Genomic DNA, 17,876 nt, shown 5'->3' with positions numbered 1-17,876 from the left:
ACAGGATCAAGAATTATTTTAAATACACACATGCACGTTTTGGGAACAAAAAGGAGCTAAAATATATTTTTTGGCATATATATGTATATACACTGCTTTTTAAAAGTTTGGGATCAGTAAGATTATTAATGGTTTCACAGAAGTTTTTTGTTCATCTTGGCTACATTTATTTGACCAACACTACAGAAAAAAAATAATATTGTAAAATATTATTACCATTTAAAATGATTGTTTTCTATTTTAATATACTTTAAAATGTAATTTATTTCTATGATGCAAAGCTGATTTTTCAGCCGTTTCTGCGATCCTTCAGTGTCACATGATCCCTCAGAAATCATTCTGATATGCTGAAGCTGGTTTTGCAGCTTCATTTATTGAAACCTGTGATACTTTGTTCAGGATTATTCAATGAATAGTTCAAGTTGATTTAAAATAGAAATATTTTCTAACAATATTAAACAAGTCTTCATTATCACTTTTTATCAATTTAACATCCATGCTAAATAAAAACATTAATTTCTTTAAAAAAAGGGGGGAAGAAAAAAAGAAAAGGGCAAATAATATACAGTCCACAAACAGTACTGTATTTCCAATATTTATTTTAAATCAGCATAGCCTATAAGAATGATTTCTGAAGGATCATGTGACACTGAAGACTGGAGTAATGATGATGAAAATTCAGTTTTACATCACAGCAATAAATTATAATTTAAAGTATATTAAAATAGAAAACTATCATTTTAAATTGTAATAACATTTCAATATCAATATTTTTTCCCTGTATTTCTGATCAAATAATTGCAGCCTTGTTGAGCAAAAAATACATCTTAAATATATATACAAATCTTACTGATCCCAAACTTGCCGAACATCTGTTAGTGTTTAGTAAATTTCTATATTGTTTAGCAGGACATTGGCCTCAGCTATTTGTCGTTTTTATACAAAGGATCCAATGGCAAACCTTTAGTATGCTGAAAAGAGACAAACTCCACTGCAAAGCACTTATTTTTGTTATTTTAATCAAACACTTTCATCTGAAATACAGTGGTTTTAGTAAACACTAATGACAAAAATAGGACTATTTTACCACACTGTTGATTTAGGAATTGTAGTGTTATGAACAATGTGAGTAACACTGAGAAATGATATTCAATCAGACTAGAGCTTAAGCTTCTGGAATGTTTAGTGTTTCCCCATCAGCATCAATGACAGATATTCAGACCGTGAGCTGGGCAGCCTCTTTCGCCAAAGACTTCAGGGCCCCGATGTCCCCCAGCAGTGAAGATATGCCCATGCAGTACCACTGCTCACCACTGCTGGCAGTAGAGGCACTGAAGGACTGCAGCTCCACACCTGCTGCTGCCAAAACCCCTGAGAAAGACCGGAAAGCATCAGACTTCATTCACCCATATGCCACTCCCAAACCATGTTTGACCCTAGACCACAAAATCAGTATCAATTTTTCAAAACTGAGATTTATACATTACAAGGGAGCTGACTAAATAAGCTTTCCATTGATGTATGATTTGTTAGGATAAGCCAGTATTTGCAAAATCTGGAATCTTAAGGTGCAAAAAAAAAAAATATATATATATCAAAATACTGAGAAAATTGCCTTTACAGTTGTCCAAATGAAGTTCCTAGCAATGCGTATTATTCATCAAAAATTTAGTTTAAATATATTTACGGTAGGATTCTTACAAAATCTCTTCATAAAACATGATCTTGACTTAATATCCTAATGATTTTTGGCATAAAAGAAAAAATAATAATTTTGACCAATACAATATATTTTTGACTACTGCTAAAAATATACCCCATCGACTTAAGACTGGTTTTGTGCTCCATATGAAGGCACTTTTATAATATTCTTTGATATATTCTTAGTTTTGTTTTAGTGTTTAGCGCTTTATAGTTTTTTGCAAATTTGCAGCACAAATATGGAAGTAAAAATAAGGAAAAAACTAACCTTGCATTTTAATTTCTATAAATGTACATAACAAGTCATTTAAATGAAAAAATATTTAAGTATATGTAAAAACACATATTACTGTAATTGTAAATAAAATTACCTGGATCAAAAAATAAATTTCTGTGCCTTTTGAAAAATATATTTCCATGACTTTCAGTCATTTGTGAATAGTTGATAAGTTTTTTTTTTTTTTTTTTTTTTTTTTTTTTTAGAAATGTCACTCAAATTAGCAATTTCTGGCCAATATTTTAGAGCTGAGCTGGAAATCACTTTTAAACTCCCTAATAATATTAGGTTTTCTATCAGTTGAAATTCATCACAGATGTTCTTTCCCTTTACGGTTATTTGTGCAGAATGTGAATGAGTCTTTACCGGTCACAGACGGCAGGAGCTTAGTGGAATTGGCTGCTTTGAAGAACAGCAGGTGTCCAGTGAGAGGAACAGGCTGTCGAAACACACTTCCGTTCAGCTCCAGCAGCACAGGAACCCCGGCCTGCACCGAGCCTACAGTCGTATAGCTTCTACCGTTCACAGAGACTTCCACCACACACACCTCCCGCTCATTTGAGTCTTTATGATCCGTCTGCACCTGGTGGTTTGAGACACAGGGACAGATCAGAGCACTGCTGGCAAAATAAAACACCTAGATGCTGTGCTTTAACTTAAAACACGGACTGTAACTAACTGTAAAGAAATCTTACTGTAATTCCGGTCTCTGCAGCTAGAGGCAGTGCATTCACCAAGTTAGGGCCTTTCTGAGGACCTTCAGTGAGCAAACCAACTACAGCTGCTGAGCTCAAAAACCCTGAGGACTTCTTTAAGGACTCCCCTGAACAGCACAAATAAATAAATACATATTTATGTATTATTGTTAATATATTATATAATCAAAATGAATGCTAAATGCATACAAATGCATGATCTTGCCACAAGATGGCATCAACAGAATACAACATTTTTCAGTCGAGTAGGCCTTTTACAATCCAATAAGCTCTGATATGTACATCTGGGAGGGGAAATTATCTGTCCCAGCAGTTAGTAAAAGAAAATGTACATACTGTCCCAGCAACAGGATTGATTTCTTGTTATTTGTTTAAGCACTTATTGAATTAGTGAGTGACTGACAACAGTTTGAACAACACATTGGGTGAATAACTCATCTTACCAAGTGCTGTGACGTGGACCTGACTGTAGGGGTCTTTAGAAGCAGTGCAGGCCTTCAACACTCTGCCCATGGACTCTCCCAGCTGAATCCACTGATGAGAGTCAGGAGAGAAAGCACTGACCAACACCTGAGCGTTCACCTGAGGATGAAAACTAGGAACTCAAAGTTGTGGTCTTTCATTCTGTATTGTGGCATAGGTTTGAGTGATACAGAATACTGAAAAAGAAAAGGATGTAGGGCAGGGACGAGGATTTATGTATCAGTTGTTCAATGAATGGAGGATGAGCTAAAAGGGGTGGAGTTAAAGCAGACTGAATGATTGGAGAAGTCCGGCATGTGTCACCAAAAAGAATATACAAATCCTGATCATTCCAGACTTTCCCTGAACGTGGGAATCTGTTTCTGGAATTTTCTTTGGGTTTTTAGAAAAGCAGTTTTGGATTTAAAAAGAAATACTGCATCTGTGGTGAAAATTACTTGAAGATTTGTTTCCATGTTTCGTTCTACAAATTAAAAGACTTACCCTAAATGTATACAAATATGCTTTTCTGTGAAACAGTTACTTGAGTGATAATTTAACTATTTGACAAACGAGCATAATTTATGATTTTATGTGATTAGGAAAAAAAATATCCTCTCACAAATAAACAAAATGTCCCTGAAAGATTTTCAGGGGGGAGAATATTGCTCCTTCATAAAAAGTAATGCTGTAAAACGAAGCATGACTCACGGCTCCAACTAATGCTTTTCCCGTGGCCATGTCCACAATCTGCAGGGCGATATCTCTCCCACAGCGGGCCTGAGCTTCTTTAGTGCTGGCTCCCAGATGAGGACAGCCGATCACATTGGGATGCTTCACCAGCCGCTGATCCTTTGGAGGCTCCTGAACCCGCCGAAAAAGACAATATCAGTATTATTTTAAATATGTTTGCATGCAATGCCATTGAGCAGTGGCAAGAAGCTAAAAGCATTGTCAGTCGAAGTGATCAACAAGCTCTGACCTCCACAAACACATCCAGCCCCGCTCCTCCACACTGTCCCGACTCCAGAGCCCGGAGGAGAGCGGCTTCGTCAATGATGCCACCGCGAGCACAGTTCACCACCTTCACACCTTTCTTACACTTAGCAAAGGAAGCGTCATTAAGGAGACCTGTGTAGCACATCAGCAAAAGTTTGATTTTACACTGGGGCAATTCAAGCTAAATTAAATAAAGCCGCAATATAGTCTAGTAGAGCAATTATTAAACTGCATTTATTATTATTATTATTAATAATAAATGTTGTTGCTGTTGTTATTATTAAAAATATAAATAATTGTAATCATTAATTAAATAAAAAAATTATATTATTATTATTATTATTATCAAATACAATATTTTAAAATTAATTTTAAGATTACACTAGATTAGATACATGCACCTCAAAACCAGGGTTATTATAGTTAATGAAAGTAAAATAAAAAATAACAGTTAATTAAAAATTAAATAGAAGTTAAATTAAACCAAATAAAATATTTACTATTTTATTTCAGCTAGTTGTCAACTGTATAGACATGTTTAAGAAATAAAAATAATAATACAAATGTGACAATTCAAAATTACAAACATTTTTTAACTAAAATAAAAGTTATATATATATATTAAGAATAAAAACTTTATTTGAAAATTTATTTGAATTTGAGATATTAAAAAAAAAAAAAAAAAAAAAAAAAACTTTAACAGTATATCTAGTGATGGGCGCTTTTGAAACACTGCTTTTTGAAGCTTTGAAATCTTTGCGAATCGAGTTTCGAAACTGTTTTATTCAATTGTAGATATTTTTAAATGACACTTTTGTATAATATGTATGTAATAGTCTATTATTGACCCAATTTACCAAGCTTTCCATAAAACCGGCCTTACAAATTTATTAAAATGACACCTATTTAAACAGACACTTTATATTTAATGGTATTGCATATTTTGTTGACATTTTGTTGATTTAAAGATTTGAAAAGCTTTGTTTCTTCCATCACTGAGTTTATCAACGATACTAGAAATTATCACTGCTCAGGATTTTAGACTTAAGTCTTGGCACTTTATATGAGTTGTATCACAATATTTCTCAAAATAATCGATTGTTTTAACTGAATTGTGCAGCAAACTAGCAGAATGTTGTGTGTGTGTGTGTGTGTGTGTGTACCTGTGGTGGAGGGCATGAGTGGAGTGTGGACTGTGATATAATCACACTGTGGCCACAGCTCCTCCAGAGACATCTGCTCCACACCCCAGCTCGCAGAAACCTCCAGAGGGGTGATGGGGTCGTAACCAATGGTCTATCAGAGATGCAATAATAAAAAATTAAATAAAAAGTTTTAATATCATTTGCATTTTTAAAGTCAGGACAGTTTTTAGGACACAATGATCTTACCCTCATACCGAAGGACTGCATTCTCGATGCCACCTCTTTGCCGATTCTTCCAAGCCCTACAATCCCAAGAACTTTTCCATACAGCTCTGCGCCCATGAACTGTAAAATCATTAGCGAAGCACTCAGCCATCTAACACAACCCATTCAGTGATCGCAATCGATTAGTGATGACTGACTAAACAGACGGGAAAGTACAACTATGAAATCACAACTCTGACAATTTCTAAACTGTGTACGGTGCACATATTTTCTGTTTATTGCCAAAATGTGCAATATATGAAAGGATGGTGCATGCAGTACCCTATCTCGTAACGCATAACCCTTTAAACAATGCCAACAGCCACACAGAGAACAAGAAGTGCACATACCTTTTTACGATCCCATTTTCCATCCTTCATTGACATGACAGCTTGTGGAATATGTCTAAGAAATACAAAAAAAATTAAAATAATAAAATACAAAATAATAATAATAATAACAACAACAATTAAAAAATTTGTAAAATATTTTATAGGAATATACAGTGTTTTTTTTTGGTATCATTTATGTTTTGTTTTTTACATTTTTATAATTTTCTACCCAATTTCAGACCTAGAGTCATACATCAGAGACTTTAAAGTTCTGAGTTCTCAAACATATTTCATAAAACATTAAAAAGCAAAAAAAAAAAAAAAAGTCATTTTGCCAGCTTACCTTGACAAGCTCATCAAAAGAGCACAGGTGAGCTCAGCAGCACTGATTGTGTTTCCACTCGGAGTGCTGAAAAATTTAATTATGAAAAAATGAATAAACATAAAAAAAAATTAGGAAAATAATTCCTGGCCATTCTACTTGAAAGAATAGTTCATTAAAATGAACTGATCCTCAGGCCATCCAAGATGTAGATGAGTTTGTTTCTTCATCAGAGAAGACTTGGAGAAATTTAGCATCACTTGCTCACCAATGGATCCTCTGCAGTGAATGGGTGCCGTCAGAATCCTAATAGCTGATAAAAACATCACACTAATCCACACTGCTCCAGTTCATCAGTTAACACCTTGTGAAGTGAAAAGTGGTGTGTTTGTAAAAAGAAAAATCCATCATTAATGGAATAGTCAATGAGAAATCTGTCAATATTTACTCACCCTCAAATTATTTCAAACTGGTAACCAAACAGTTGCTGTTCCCCATTGACTTCCATAATATGGAAAAAAGTAAGTCAAGAAACTGAACGAAAACACAGCTTTTCACTTCATTTCTTTTTCACCCATTCACTGCAGAGCATTCATTGGTAAGCAAGCAATGCAAAATTTCTCCAAAGCTGTTCCCATGAAGAAACAAACTCATCTACATCTTGGATGGCCGGAGAGGGAGTTCATTTCCAGCAAATATTCATTTGTGTGTGAACTATTCCTTTAACATCTCCCAAGATGGGTTTCATTAGAAAACATGACATGAGAAGCAATAAATTACAAAATGTTCATTCACGAGTAAACTATTACTTTAAGAAAAGAAGAAAGAAGAGTGCACGACTAGATCAACATGCTTAAGCGTTGAAAACAAACAGAATAGAGGTCAGAGCAAGACTCAACATGCTTCATTACTTCATGACAATAATGCCTCTCTTGGTTGCTGCATCCACGTCCACGTTATCAACTCCTGTTCCAGCGCGTCCAATGATCTTCAAGTTACTGCCAGCATTGATGACATCGGAGGTAACTTTGGTTGCTGAACGGACGACCAAACCGTCATAATTCTTGGGGAAAGGATAAGTAAACAGAATTAGCATGTAAAACAGGGTTTAAGTTTTTCTTAAATCTTTCTAGGCAAGACAACATGTGAAATGACAATAGTGACAAGACAACATGCATTCAGCATTGTTGTTGTTTTTTTTTTATTAATCCACAAAGAAAAACAATTGATGCATTTTATAATAACCAAGCAAATACATAGGCCTATTTTAAAACCCAACCAATACACAAACTAAAAACACATGCACAGAGCAAAACACGTGCATTAAGCACAATGCAACGGGGGAAAAGAACATACGTCGAACATATAAAATGATGTTATACTTGCGATCTTATATAGTTATTAGGAATTGACTGGGATGATTCATATGGTGCAGATACAGGCTACTGTTGCATCAGATTGTGAAGAGGAGGAGGAGGAGGGGTGACAGTCACACATTCACACATGCTGTTATTTTATCAAGCACACCGAGTTGATTTTGCTGCTTTGGAGAACGCCATTCTTCCGCTGGCGAAGATTAAAATCAATGCACTTGATATTCCGGTGAAGTTGCTTCTGAATTCGAGAGTCAATCAGTTAAAGAATCACTTAACGTTACCTGAATCTCTGCAATCAACTCTTCTTTAGTCATCTGCTGCTTCTCCGTCACTTCAATGCCGTTCTCCTGCAGAATAGTTTTGCAGCATGGATCGACACTTTCACTGATTAAAACGCGTTTGACTGATACCGGAGCCATTAGTGTTGATTCAGTGACTCGACTCTCCTCAAATGACTGACTGATGTTCCGTGGCGCTCTTTCAAAGAGCTCCTCTCAGAAACTCCGCCCTTCACGCGCCTCTCCAGAAGTTCGTCCTGTTTTATTTAATTGAACAGTCTCATTTTACAAACTCTAAGGAAACAATTATATATATATATATATATATATATATATATATATATATATATATATATATATATATATATATATATATATACACACACACACACACACACACACACTTTTATTTTGGATGCGATGAATCATTTGACAGCACTATATATTTTACATTTTAATGAAAATACCTTAATATTGGAACTTTAATAAAAGTTCCTTTTGTGAAAATAGACCATAGTGAAAACAGTTTGCATTTGTAAATTTGAAAAATGTGTTATTAGTCATGCATAAACTAATCTATATATCTATCTATCTATATTAAATTAAATTATATGAATTTTCAGAATCAACTGCAAAATCTGCTCAGTTTATTTTCTATAATTGTTTTATATTAAACATTATTATAGGCCTAATAATTCTAAGGTTTAATCATATATAAGTCCTCAAAAAGCATAAACATTAGCTTTTTGTTGCTTATATGTCTAAGGGATGAAATTATAGAGTTACATTCTACAGAAAAAGTGGTTTTTCTTTTATTTTTTCTTGTGAATACAGAATTTTGCATACAACATTTAAATAAAAAAATATTTATTTAAACAACATAATCTAGATATAAATGCTTTGGGTTTTCAAAATTATAATAAAAACAATATCTTTGAGGACAAAACTTGTTTATTTTCTGGCATTTTTTTATTTATTTTTTTACATTACATTTACACTGAAATGCAACAAAATTAGAACACAATAATTAAAAATAACAGCAATAAAGAGAAAGAAGGAAAACAAACAAGTACCACATTTTAAAATAGAAACAAAAAAGGAATTAAATAACAAAACTAAACATTACGAGTAGAAAACTTGTAGGCTGTGCAAAGTTCTGAGTGATTTCTTGTTAAGTGAAACTGAAGTTGTAAAGAAATATGTGTGTGTGTGTATCTCATATATATATGATCTAAGAACAGAATTGGGTTTATTACAAAATAGGCATTGGGATCTGCTTCAAAAAATTAGAAAATTTGGGATTCATTGAAAAGTCTTGTAAGATAGTACTCTTTTTGAGATAAACAAACTTATTAAGTATAACTACATGACCAAAACAAATGTTCAGTGCCATTCTGACAAAAGAAGCATTTTGTGTCTAAATCAGACCCCAATTTTTTCTACAGAAAGTTTTGACGTGGAAAATATTATGGAATAATTGAAAATATATATAAATATATATCCTTTACTTGTAAGAAAACACTTTTGCTGCATGGATCATTCATTTCCCAATTGAAATGATCAAAAATGCTGTCCCAATGTGAAACTGAAGGAGGCGTGGTTTATTTTCGAGGTGGCTGGCTCTTTAAGTGTTCGCATGACGTCACCTCCTATCCGGGTTGCCGGGGAACAGTGTAACAAAAGTTGAATTGGTTGCCGAGCAACACAGTGTAGCGAGTACGATCATGTTGCCAACATCAGCCAAGTCTGCCGATGTATGAGGAAATAAATAAAAATACATAAACATCTCAACGAACTTCAAGATCAATCAACGAATGTGAGAGGAATAAAACAGCAGGTAAAATGTCAACCGCGTCAGTAAGGACAGGTGTCGTTCAATACGGGCGGAGGAAAGGCTCGAGTAAACAAGGTGAGAATAAACTCTACTGACCGAGATAACTGAAGACATTAACGTTATATGAATTACAGTTTATAATCACTTGGAAACATGTTATCGAATGCACACAGCTGTGAGCTCGGAGGTGGAGAAACCCGAAGCAGATCTTCGTCAAGTAGTAATTTTATCCCAATCAGACTGGCAGCGCCTGCAGGACCGTGTGAACGGAGTAAATCAGCGCAACAGGAGTGTGACCGCAGCGGCCGAAGAGCGCGAGCTGCTGCACATGCGCTCTAAAGAGCTCGTCAAACACTGGGCCAACACCATCGCTGTGAGCACCTGGAGTTTTTGTTACTTTCTTGCATAGTGAGCAATTTTAGCTTGAAAAACCCAAAATATGCGTAAATATCATAATTTATAACGATCTAAAATCTTTAAAGGAGGCAAAGTTTTGATAAATATCAATGAGTCTTATTTTGATAAATATCAATATCAAGATGCAAAGGCAATGTTTCCCATTTTGATTTAGTACGATGTACTTGGTGTACTAAAATGACTGAAATTAAAACTGTAATAAATTATATACAATATATTATGCATATATAAAAACAAATTCTTCTAAAAATTACAAAAACACAACAAAATGACTAAATCTTTGACTTAGATTAAAATGAAAACAGAATATATATAAAATTTGCTTGAAAAACCCCAAATATGAGTAAAATCATATTTTTACGACCTAAGGAAAAGTTTTGATTAATATCAATGAGTCTTCATTAAGAAAAAATAATAATGTGATTTTGTTTGATTTAGTTGATAAAATAATTTATGATAATATTTTGCCAGTTTTTGTGTCTAGAACAGGGTTATTAATGTTAGTAAAACTAAAAGTAAAAAAAACTGTTAAAAGTTTAAAAAAAACTGTTACTTTAAAATAAATGTTAACTGAAATAAGAAATGTATATACATCTCATAATACAAAAATAATACTTGTTTGGAAGGTCAATATTTATTCTTTGGAGCCAGTGCTGATATTTGAATGATGTTTTATTTTAATATTTTTTCCATACTTCTCTCCATCCACTTTTAATTTTGTCTATGCATATAATTATAATGTTGAATAAGCTGACTGTATAGTTTGAATGCTGTCTTGATGTAATATTTTTGGGTTTTCTTAATAAAAAATAAAAAAGTAAAAAAAAAAAAGATAGAGAAAAAAAGATTGATATAAATGATTGGGTTCAGTGCTTTAAGTGGGCCGGTATGCACCAGTACTCAGTAGCCTACCGCCACTTCCAAATATAGCTCTTGAGCGTACCACCACCTCTCCATGCACCCAGAAAGTGTTTTTAGCATACAGGTATTTTCATTTGGACATCTGTTTTAATAGAGGTTTTAATCCTTTTCCTTCACTGCCGCTTTTCAGAGCGCCCTTCACAATGCACGCTTCCTAATTCTTCCTAGTTCGGAGTATGGAGCGTGAATCATTTGAAACAGTTTTTGGAGTTCGTAGTGGGTTCGCGAATCATTTGAGTCAGTTTGGGAGTTCGGAGCGGGTTCGCGAATCATTTGAGTCAGTTTGGGGATCGCAAATCATTTGAATCAATTCGGCAGTTCGGGGCTGCTTCGCGGATCATTTGAATCAATTCGACAGTTCGGAGCGGGTTCGCGAATCATTTGAGTCAGTTCGGTAATTCAAAGCGGGTTCGCGAATCATTTGAGTCATTTCGGGAGTTCAAAGCGGGTTCGCGAATCATTTGAATCAGTTCGGGAGCTCGGAGTGGGATCGCGAATCATTTGAGTCTGTTCGGGAGCAGTGTTAATTTCGTTGACGAAGACTATGACGAAAAATATTCGTCAACTAACCTTTTTCACGGACGAAAACTAAATAAAAACTAAATAAAAAGTCAGATATGATGACGAAAAACGTGACGAAATATAACTGACACTTTAGTCAACGAATAAAAATGAGACGAAAATATATGGGAGGGACGAATGGAGAAGAGGTCCAATCAGAGCGAATCTTTGAGGGTAGGTTGATCTATGCAGAAGCAGCCGAGCCATTTTAAAAAGCCGCGGCAAATGCAAGCGCAACAGCTAAACAAACGCAGCAGCAGTTACACAGAAAAGAGAACAAAGATGAGTTTGCAGAAATTCGTACAGTTTCGAGGACGTTTTCATAACAGTTAAGTTGTTTACACAGGGAACTACACTGCAACCTTTTGAAATGCCATTGCGACCCAAATTTTTATGAGGTCGTAAATGTATCACTGATTATTTTTGTACCTACTTATGTGTAATGCTATGTTTTAATATGAGCATTTATTAAAACAGAAATGTGTATTTTAAGAATACGTTTTATAACGTGCTCCAAGCATTCAACACATCAAGTTGGCTTCAGCCCCGCGCTGCGGGAACGCTGAACTGAGCAGATGGTTACGCGCAACACTGAACCGAGATCTCTTTCAGGACGTTTGCGTCCTCTTGCACCCTGAACGAACAAATACAAATCGCATTTTAAATAAACATAAGAAAAAGAGCGAAAAGTGAAAGAGCTCAATTCAGCAGCGTGGTGTTCTGGTGTTCAGGGAGCAAGCAGAGACGCGTCTCAAAGTCTTCTTGCTTTTGTACCGACAACAAATACATACTAAATATGTCGAAATACCAGTCTTGGAAAGTGTGTTCGAAAAAGTCTGTAGTTATGTCTTCAGTGAAAGTAAAGCGTTGGAAAGAAATCGGATGCGTATCTTTATAATGGATGCATTTGTCTCTTAAAGTGACCGCGCCTAATTTACTAGCTCTGCTGTCAGTGTCTTTAATGTATGAAAATGAAAGTAAATCACTCACTGCTCTTGATTGAATTACTTTGTAGTTTTAACAAGAATTTATCCAAAGTCAATCCGAAAATCAGATAGAATAGATTATACTGTTTTACTAGTGACTAAAAAATTAATACAAAAAAATTATTAGGGACCTGAGCATGTTTTGCTTAAGTGTTTCTTTCTTTAATTTCTAATGCAACCTTTTCACACCACAGACTGAACCAAATTAAGCATTGCATCAGACATTATCAAGATGAATTTGTTGTTCTGACACAGTTTAACCCTGAGTTATTGTCATATTTTATTACCAATTTCTAAACTACAGCAAATAAACTGTGATATTGTAAGAAACGTTGAAGGTGTCTCAATACATTTTGGTTTGATTGTGTATTTTATTTTACAGTGAAGACTATGCAGTGCTATTTTAAATGAACAAAAACAAACTTAAAAAAATTTAAACTTTGTGTAAATAGCACAAATAAAGAAATAGATTGAACATACAATACAAATATAATATAGGTGGTTGTCTATTTCAATAATACTGTACTTCATCTTGAAAGAATGTCATATGCATTGCATATCATTCAGGACGAATGCATATCTTTTTCAGAGACCATGTATATTTTACATTGAGAGCAGGCCTTATGTTTATTTTATAAATACCATTCCATAACAGACTGATGGAAACATTTAGTCAAGTCAACTAAGTTGACTTTGTTCTACTAAAAAAAACTAGACTAAGACTAAAACTCTTATGATATTTAGTCGACTAAAACTAGACTAAGACTAAAACATTTCAGATGACTAAAATGTGACTAAAACTAAATGGTGTGTTATTCAAAAGACTAAGACTAAGACTAAATCCGAATTTGCTGTCAAAATTAACACTGTTCGGGAGTTCAAAGCGGATTCCCGAATCATTTGAGTGAGTTTGGGGATCGCGAATTAAGTGAATCAGTTCTGGAGTTCGGAGTGTGATTCATCTGAGTCAGTTCGGGAGTTCGGAGCTGGTTCGCGAATCCTTTGAGTCAGTTTGGAAGTTTGAATGCAGTAATGCAGTAGCCCTTTCTAAGGGTATTTTTTCAAAATCCTTTTGCACATTTTATTTATGTTCAGTAGTTCTTTCTAGCTCAAGCAAATCCACAAACTAATAAAAGGGTTTATTATTAAGGTTGCCTGTTGACTGTTGTATATAAAAGCCCTTCAATATACTTGTTGTTACCTCAGGGGATGAGGGGAATCATCAAAAAGCACCAAGTTTGGGGCCACTTAAAGCACTGCTTGGGTTAATATAAGTGCATTTGACTTTTGCCAAATGTCTGCCATGGAGAAAAACATATCAATATTTTTTTTCCCTTACAGGGACAACGACAAAAAAAGCTAGAGGCTAAAAAATGTCGAGAGGCATTAGAAGAAGAGGAGCGGAAACAAGTTGACTTAGAAGAAGCAAAATACCAGGCCCAGATACGAAAGGAGGCCATCGAGAAAGCAAAAACCCAGCAATACTACCAGACCGACAGAGTGAAAGGCTTCCATGTGTGTGTCTCTCATTATTTGATCACACTTTTTCTGTTGTGAAATGTTCGTAGAAACTATCCTTTTGTTTTTTATAGAGCGCTCTGTTGCTTGCAGAGGTTCTGAAGGAAAGAGAGGCTCAGCTTGAGTTAAAACGCATGAAGCAAAATGCCAGCAAGGACATAGACAGAGATATCGTGGCTGAAATGGCTTACAGAGAAGAACAGGCCCTCCAGCAGGAGCAAAAGAAAGCCATACAGAGGAAAAAAGACCAGCTGGCAACTGCTGAGAGCTTGAAACAACAGTAAGGAGATGTTAAAGTGCTTCAGTGCATCGGGCAACTATGATGTAGTAAAAAGGACCTGACTTTTTCTGCTCTTTTAGGATAAAAGATCATGAAATGAAGAAAGAGCAGGAGAGGCAGGAGGCCAATCGTGAGGCTGAAGAAATTGAGCGACTACGAGATCTTCATCTGTGGGAACAGTCCATGAACGAGCGCAAGAAACTGGAAGAGAAGGGAAGCGTGATGAAGGCTTATCAGGTGAGGCGACTGTTGAACAACATTTACAGACAGAGTGAATCAGATGCTGTTTTGAAATCCGTTCTTCTGTCCTCCATCAGGATTATTTGACCAACAGAGAGCTGATGAAAGCAGCAGAGGCTCAGAGGCACGAGGAAGAGGAGGAGAAACGCAAGCAGCTCGCCAAACATAAAGAGAAAGTCATCAAAATGAGGAAAGAGAAGCAGGAGGAAATATTTAGGTATTGTAAATGACATGCTTACACAGTGTAAATTATTATTGTGGGTTTAATGGGTATATAACTAGTGTCAGAAATGTACTTCTAGGAGCATTTTTTTACATTTATGAAGAATTTTTTTTTTCAAACTGTACCCAGAGTATGCAAACTCTTTATGTTAAATACTTCAAAGCTTTACTAAACTTGATATATTAATGGCTATATAAGATACTAGCTAAAATACATTTGGCAGCATTTTTAATTTGTGAGACATTTTTGTTATTTTAAAATTGTGATTTTCTAGACATTGTGGACTTATTTTTTATTTTAGTATTGTTTATATTATTTATTGATATTTTGAAATATATATTTGATATTGTTAGCTGTTCAAATTTAATTGTAGCTTAAAGTTTAGGGATTTTGATTTGTGCTTTTTTCTTTTTTTATTTATATTTATTTATAGCTTCAGTTTCATTGAGATACTATTATAATTTTTTATTAATATTTGTAATGTAATGTTTTTATTTTCATTAATATTTTTAAAGTCTTTTTTTCATTTTAGTTAAAGTTTTAGTAATTTAGTTGTATTTTTTTGTCTTTTGTATATTTTTATGTCTGTATAGTTTTTATTATTTAATATTTTTAATCTGTTCAATGGTTTTATTTTTAGTTTCAGTTTTAGTTAACTATAATAACCTTATTTAGATTTAATTTATTTAAGTTTACAGTAGTTTTAATGATTTTAGTGCTTAAACTTCATCTTATTTTATTTCACGTAGTTGCCAAGGCAACACTTGCATTTTTCATTTAAGTTTTTTAAGTTTAAGGTTGTCTAATAGTTATTATATTTCAGATTTATTATTATATTTTATTATTATTTATTTTTATTTACCAATAACAACACTTGTGGACTTTGCCCTGTACTAAACTATTGAATCAGCTAGAAACTGCTGTTTCTGACTATAATTGTGTCGAGTAAAAAAAAAAATCCTGCTTACCATCTTCAATCTGGAATCTTTAAACACTCAGTCTAATAATAAAAATCCTAATTCAAAAGATTGTTACCTGATATACAAATGGACTTCCACATTCATACAACATGCTTATCCATATATAACTGACAGGGCTATGAAAAAGTCATGGGAATTCATTGTGTGGGTGAAGTGTGGGAGTCCTGAAGAGAAAGAATGATTCTCTTCACTGATTGCCTTGTCTCAGCACTGGGCTTGGATTTGCATTTCCTTTTGCTTTAGAGAGCTGCAGAGACACAGAGAGACTATTATACAGAAGTTAGCCGTACAGAAGCAGCAACAAGTCAGCAACGAGGAAGAGATCATCGCCAAAGCCGTCGCTGAACGTGAGGCCAAACAGGCTCGAGAACAGCGTGAGAAAGAAGAAAAACATGCAGCCATGTTGAACTCCATCACTGCACACAGAGAGTCCATGGTAGTGACCTGTTCTTGATGAATTCATCAACACTTCATCTTCAAAGATTTGTCTAGTAATAGATGCATGATTATGTTGATTTTTGATTAAACTAAAGCAACTAGTGACAAGAGGCCATGTATTACAGTGATTTTACTACAGAAATATTGCATTTATGATCATCAAACTGTTTATATACATGTATATAATTTGAAAGACATTGAAATTAGCATTTTCTTAACCCTGTATTAGAGGAAAGAGCAGGAACGAAAGGCAGAGGAAGAAAAACAGAAAGCTCTGGAGATGCTGAATGCAAAGAAGGAAGCGGATAAAATCTTCATGGAAAAGCAAGAACTTCAAGCTCAGAAAGCGAGAGACGAAGGCAAAACACTACAGGACAGCTATATACAAGAAATGGTGGGTAGAGCTCTGCAGTTTGCTGAAAATGAACCCCCCGACTCAGGCCGTCCAAGATGTGGATGAGTTTGTTTCTTCATCAGAACAGATTTGGAGAAATGTAGTATTGCATCACTTGCTCACCAGTGGAACCTCTGTAGTGAATGGGTGCCGTCAGAATGAGACTCCAAACAGCTGATAAAAACGTCACAATAATCCACAAGTAATCCACAGCATTCCAGTCCATCAGTTAATGTCTTATGAAGTGAAAAGTGTATGTTTGTAAGAAACAAATTCATTATTAAGATCGTTTTTAACTTCAAACTGAGTCCTCTATCCACAATATTGGTTTCTCCACTGAAAAACTGAATTAGGAAATGAATTATTGTGATGTTTTTATCAGCTGTTTGGAGTCTCATTCTGACGGCACCCATTCACTGCAGAGGATCCATTGGTGAGCAAGTGATGAAATGCTACATTTTACCAAATCTGTTTCGATGAAGAAACAAACTCATCTACTTCTTGGATGGCCTGAGGGTGAGTACATTTTCAGCCACTTTCTATCTTTGGGTGAACCGTTCCTTGTTTACGTTTCATACATTGAACTATGATTTCTTTCAAATGTAACACTGGTTTTGTGAAGGCTGAAAAACGTGCAAGGCATCACCGTACGAAAAAAGAAGAGAAGGCGTTTGTGGCTAAGAACACTGCTCTCATCGTTGAGGAGGAAAACCAGTTTCAGAAATATGCCGAACAGGTGATTGTAACAGCAGGGAAGACCGGGAGAATCACCTACCCGCTCCTAAAGGCTGCCAGAGAGGGCATCGGAGGGGGTCTGGGGCCCGTGTTCGGTGGACTTAGACCAAGTTATCTAGTCCATGATGAGTCAGGTGTTCAGATGCCCACTTATGTGAGCGGCACCACTCAAAACATCAAAGAGCTGAACGAGACCTCTGACATTCAGCAGTCCAAGAAAAGACTAGGATTTACCTGTTAACACTTCACAACATCCAGATGTTAATATCAATCTCTTTTACTACTGCAATAATAAAGATTTTATGCTAAAGAAATTGTGATTGCTGCATTTTGATTCAAATATAGCATTTTAACCCCAAAAAGGTTTCCCGAAATATTTTTTTTTACACACAATTTGGATGTTTATGTTTAGAATTAAAAGATATTCTGTTGTGTGAAAAAACTTGGTTATAAATAACAGTATTATTCCTAGAAACT

At 34.8% G+C, this 17,876-nt stretch overlaps 2 protein-coding genes across 2 annotated transcripts; one reads left to right on the top strand and one right to left on the bottom strand.

The window, feature by feature from the left end:
* Positions 1–1,002: 1,002 nt before the first annotated feature.
* Positions 1,003–8,075, bottom strand: LOC128020083 (D-3-phosphoglycerate dehydrogenase-like). The gene is made up of 12 exons (XM_052606631.1): positions 7,876–8,075; positions 7,130–7,281; positions 6,240–6,305; positions 5,915–5,969; positions 5,547–5,645; positions 5,319–5,451; positions 4,139–4,287; positions 3,868–4,020; positions 3,138–3,276; positions 2,674–2,801; positions 2,345–2,561; positions 1,003–1,371 (listed from the first exon to the last, which is right to left on the bottom strand). Exons 1-12 carry the CDS (start codon positions 8,011–8,013, stop codon positions 1,217–1,219), a joined length of 1,584 nt encoding a protein of 527 aa, XP_052462591.1. The 5' UTR covers positions 8,014–8,075; the 3' UTR covers positions 1,003–1,216.
* A 1,485-nt stretch (positions 8,076–9,560) lies between these two features.
* Positions 9,561–17,717, top strand: cfap210 (cilia and flagella associated protein 210). Its single transcript, XM_052606630.1, has 9 exons — positions 9,561–9,781; positions 9,880–10,079; positions 13,933–14,106; positions 14,184–14,389; positions 14,470–14,626; positions 14,707–14,846; positions 16,076–16,268; positions 16,500–16,664; positions 17,287–17,717. Exons 1-9 carry the CDS (start codon positions 9,715–9,717, stop codon positions 17,638–17,640), a joined length of 1,656 nt encoding a protein of 551 aa, XP_052462590.1. The 5' UTR covers positions 9,561–9,714; the 3' UTR covers positions 17,641–17,717.
* Positions 17,718–17,876: the final 159 nt, after the last annotated feature.

Source organism: Carassius gibelio, chromosome A9, assembly GCF_023724105.1.
Source record: "Carassius gibelio isolate Cgi1373 ecotype wild population from Czech Republic chromosome A9, carGib1.2-hapl.c, whole genome shotgun sequence".
Classification (NCBI taxonomy): domain Eukaryota; kingdom Metazoa; phylum Chordata; class Actinopteri; order Cypriniformes; family Cyprinidae; genus Carassius; species Carassius gibelio.
Note: the sequence above shows the minus strand (reverse complement) of the source record. Positions and strands in the feature narration are given on the sequence as shown.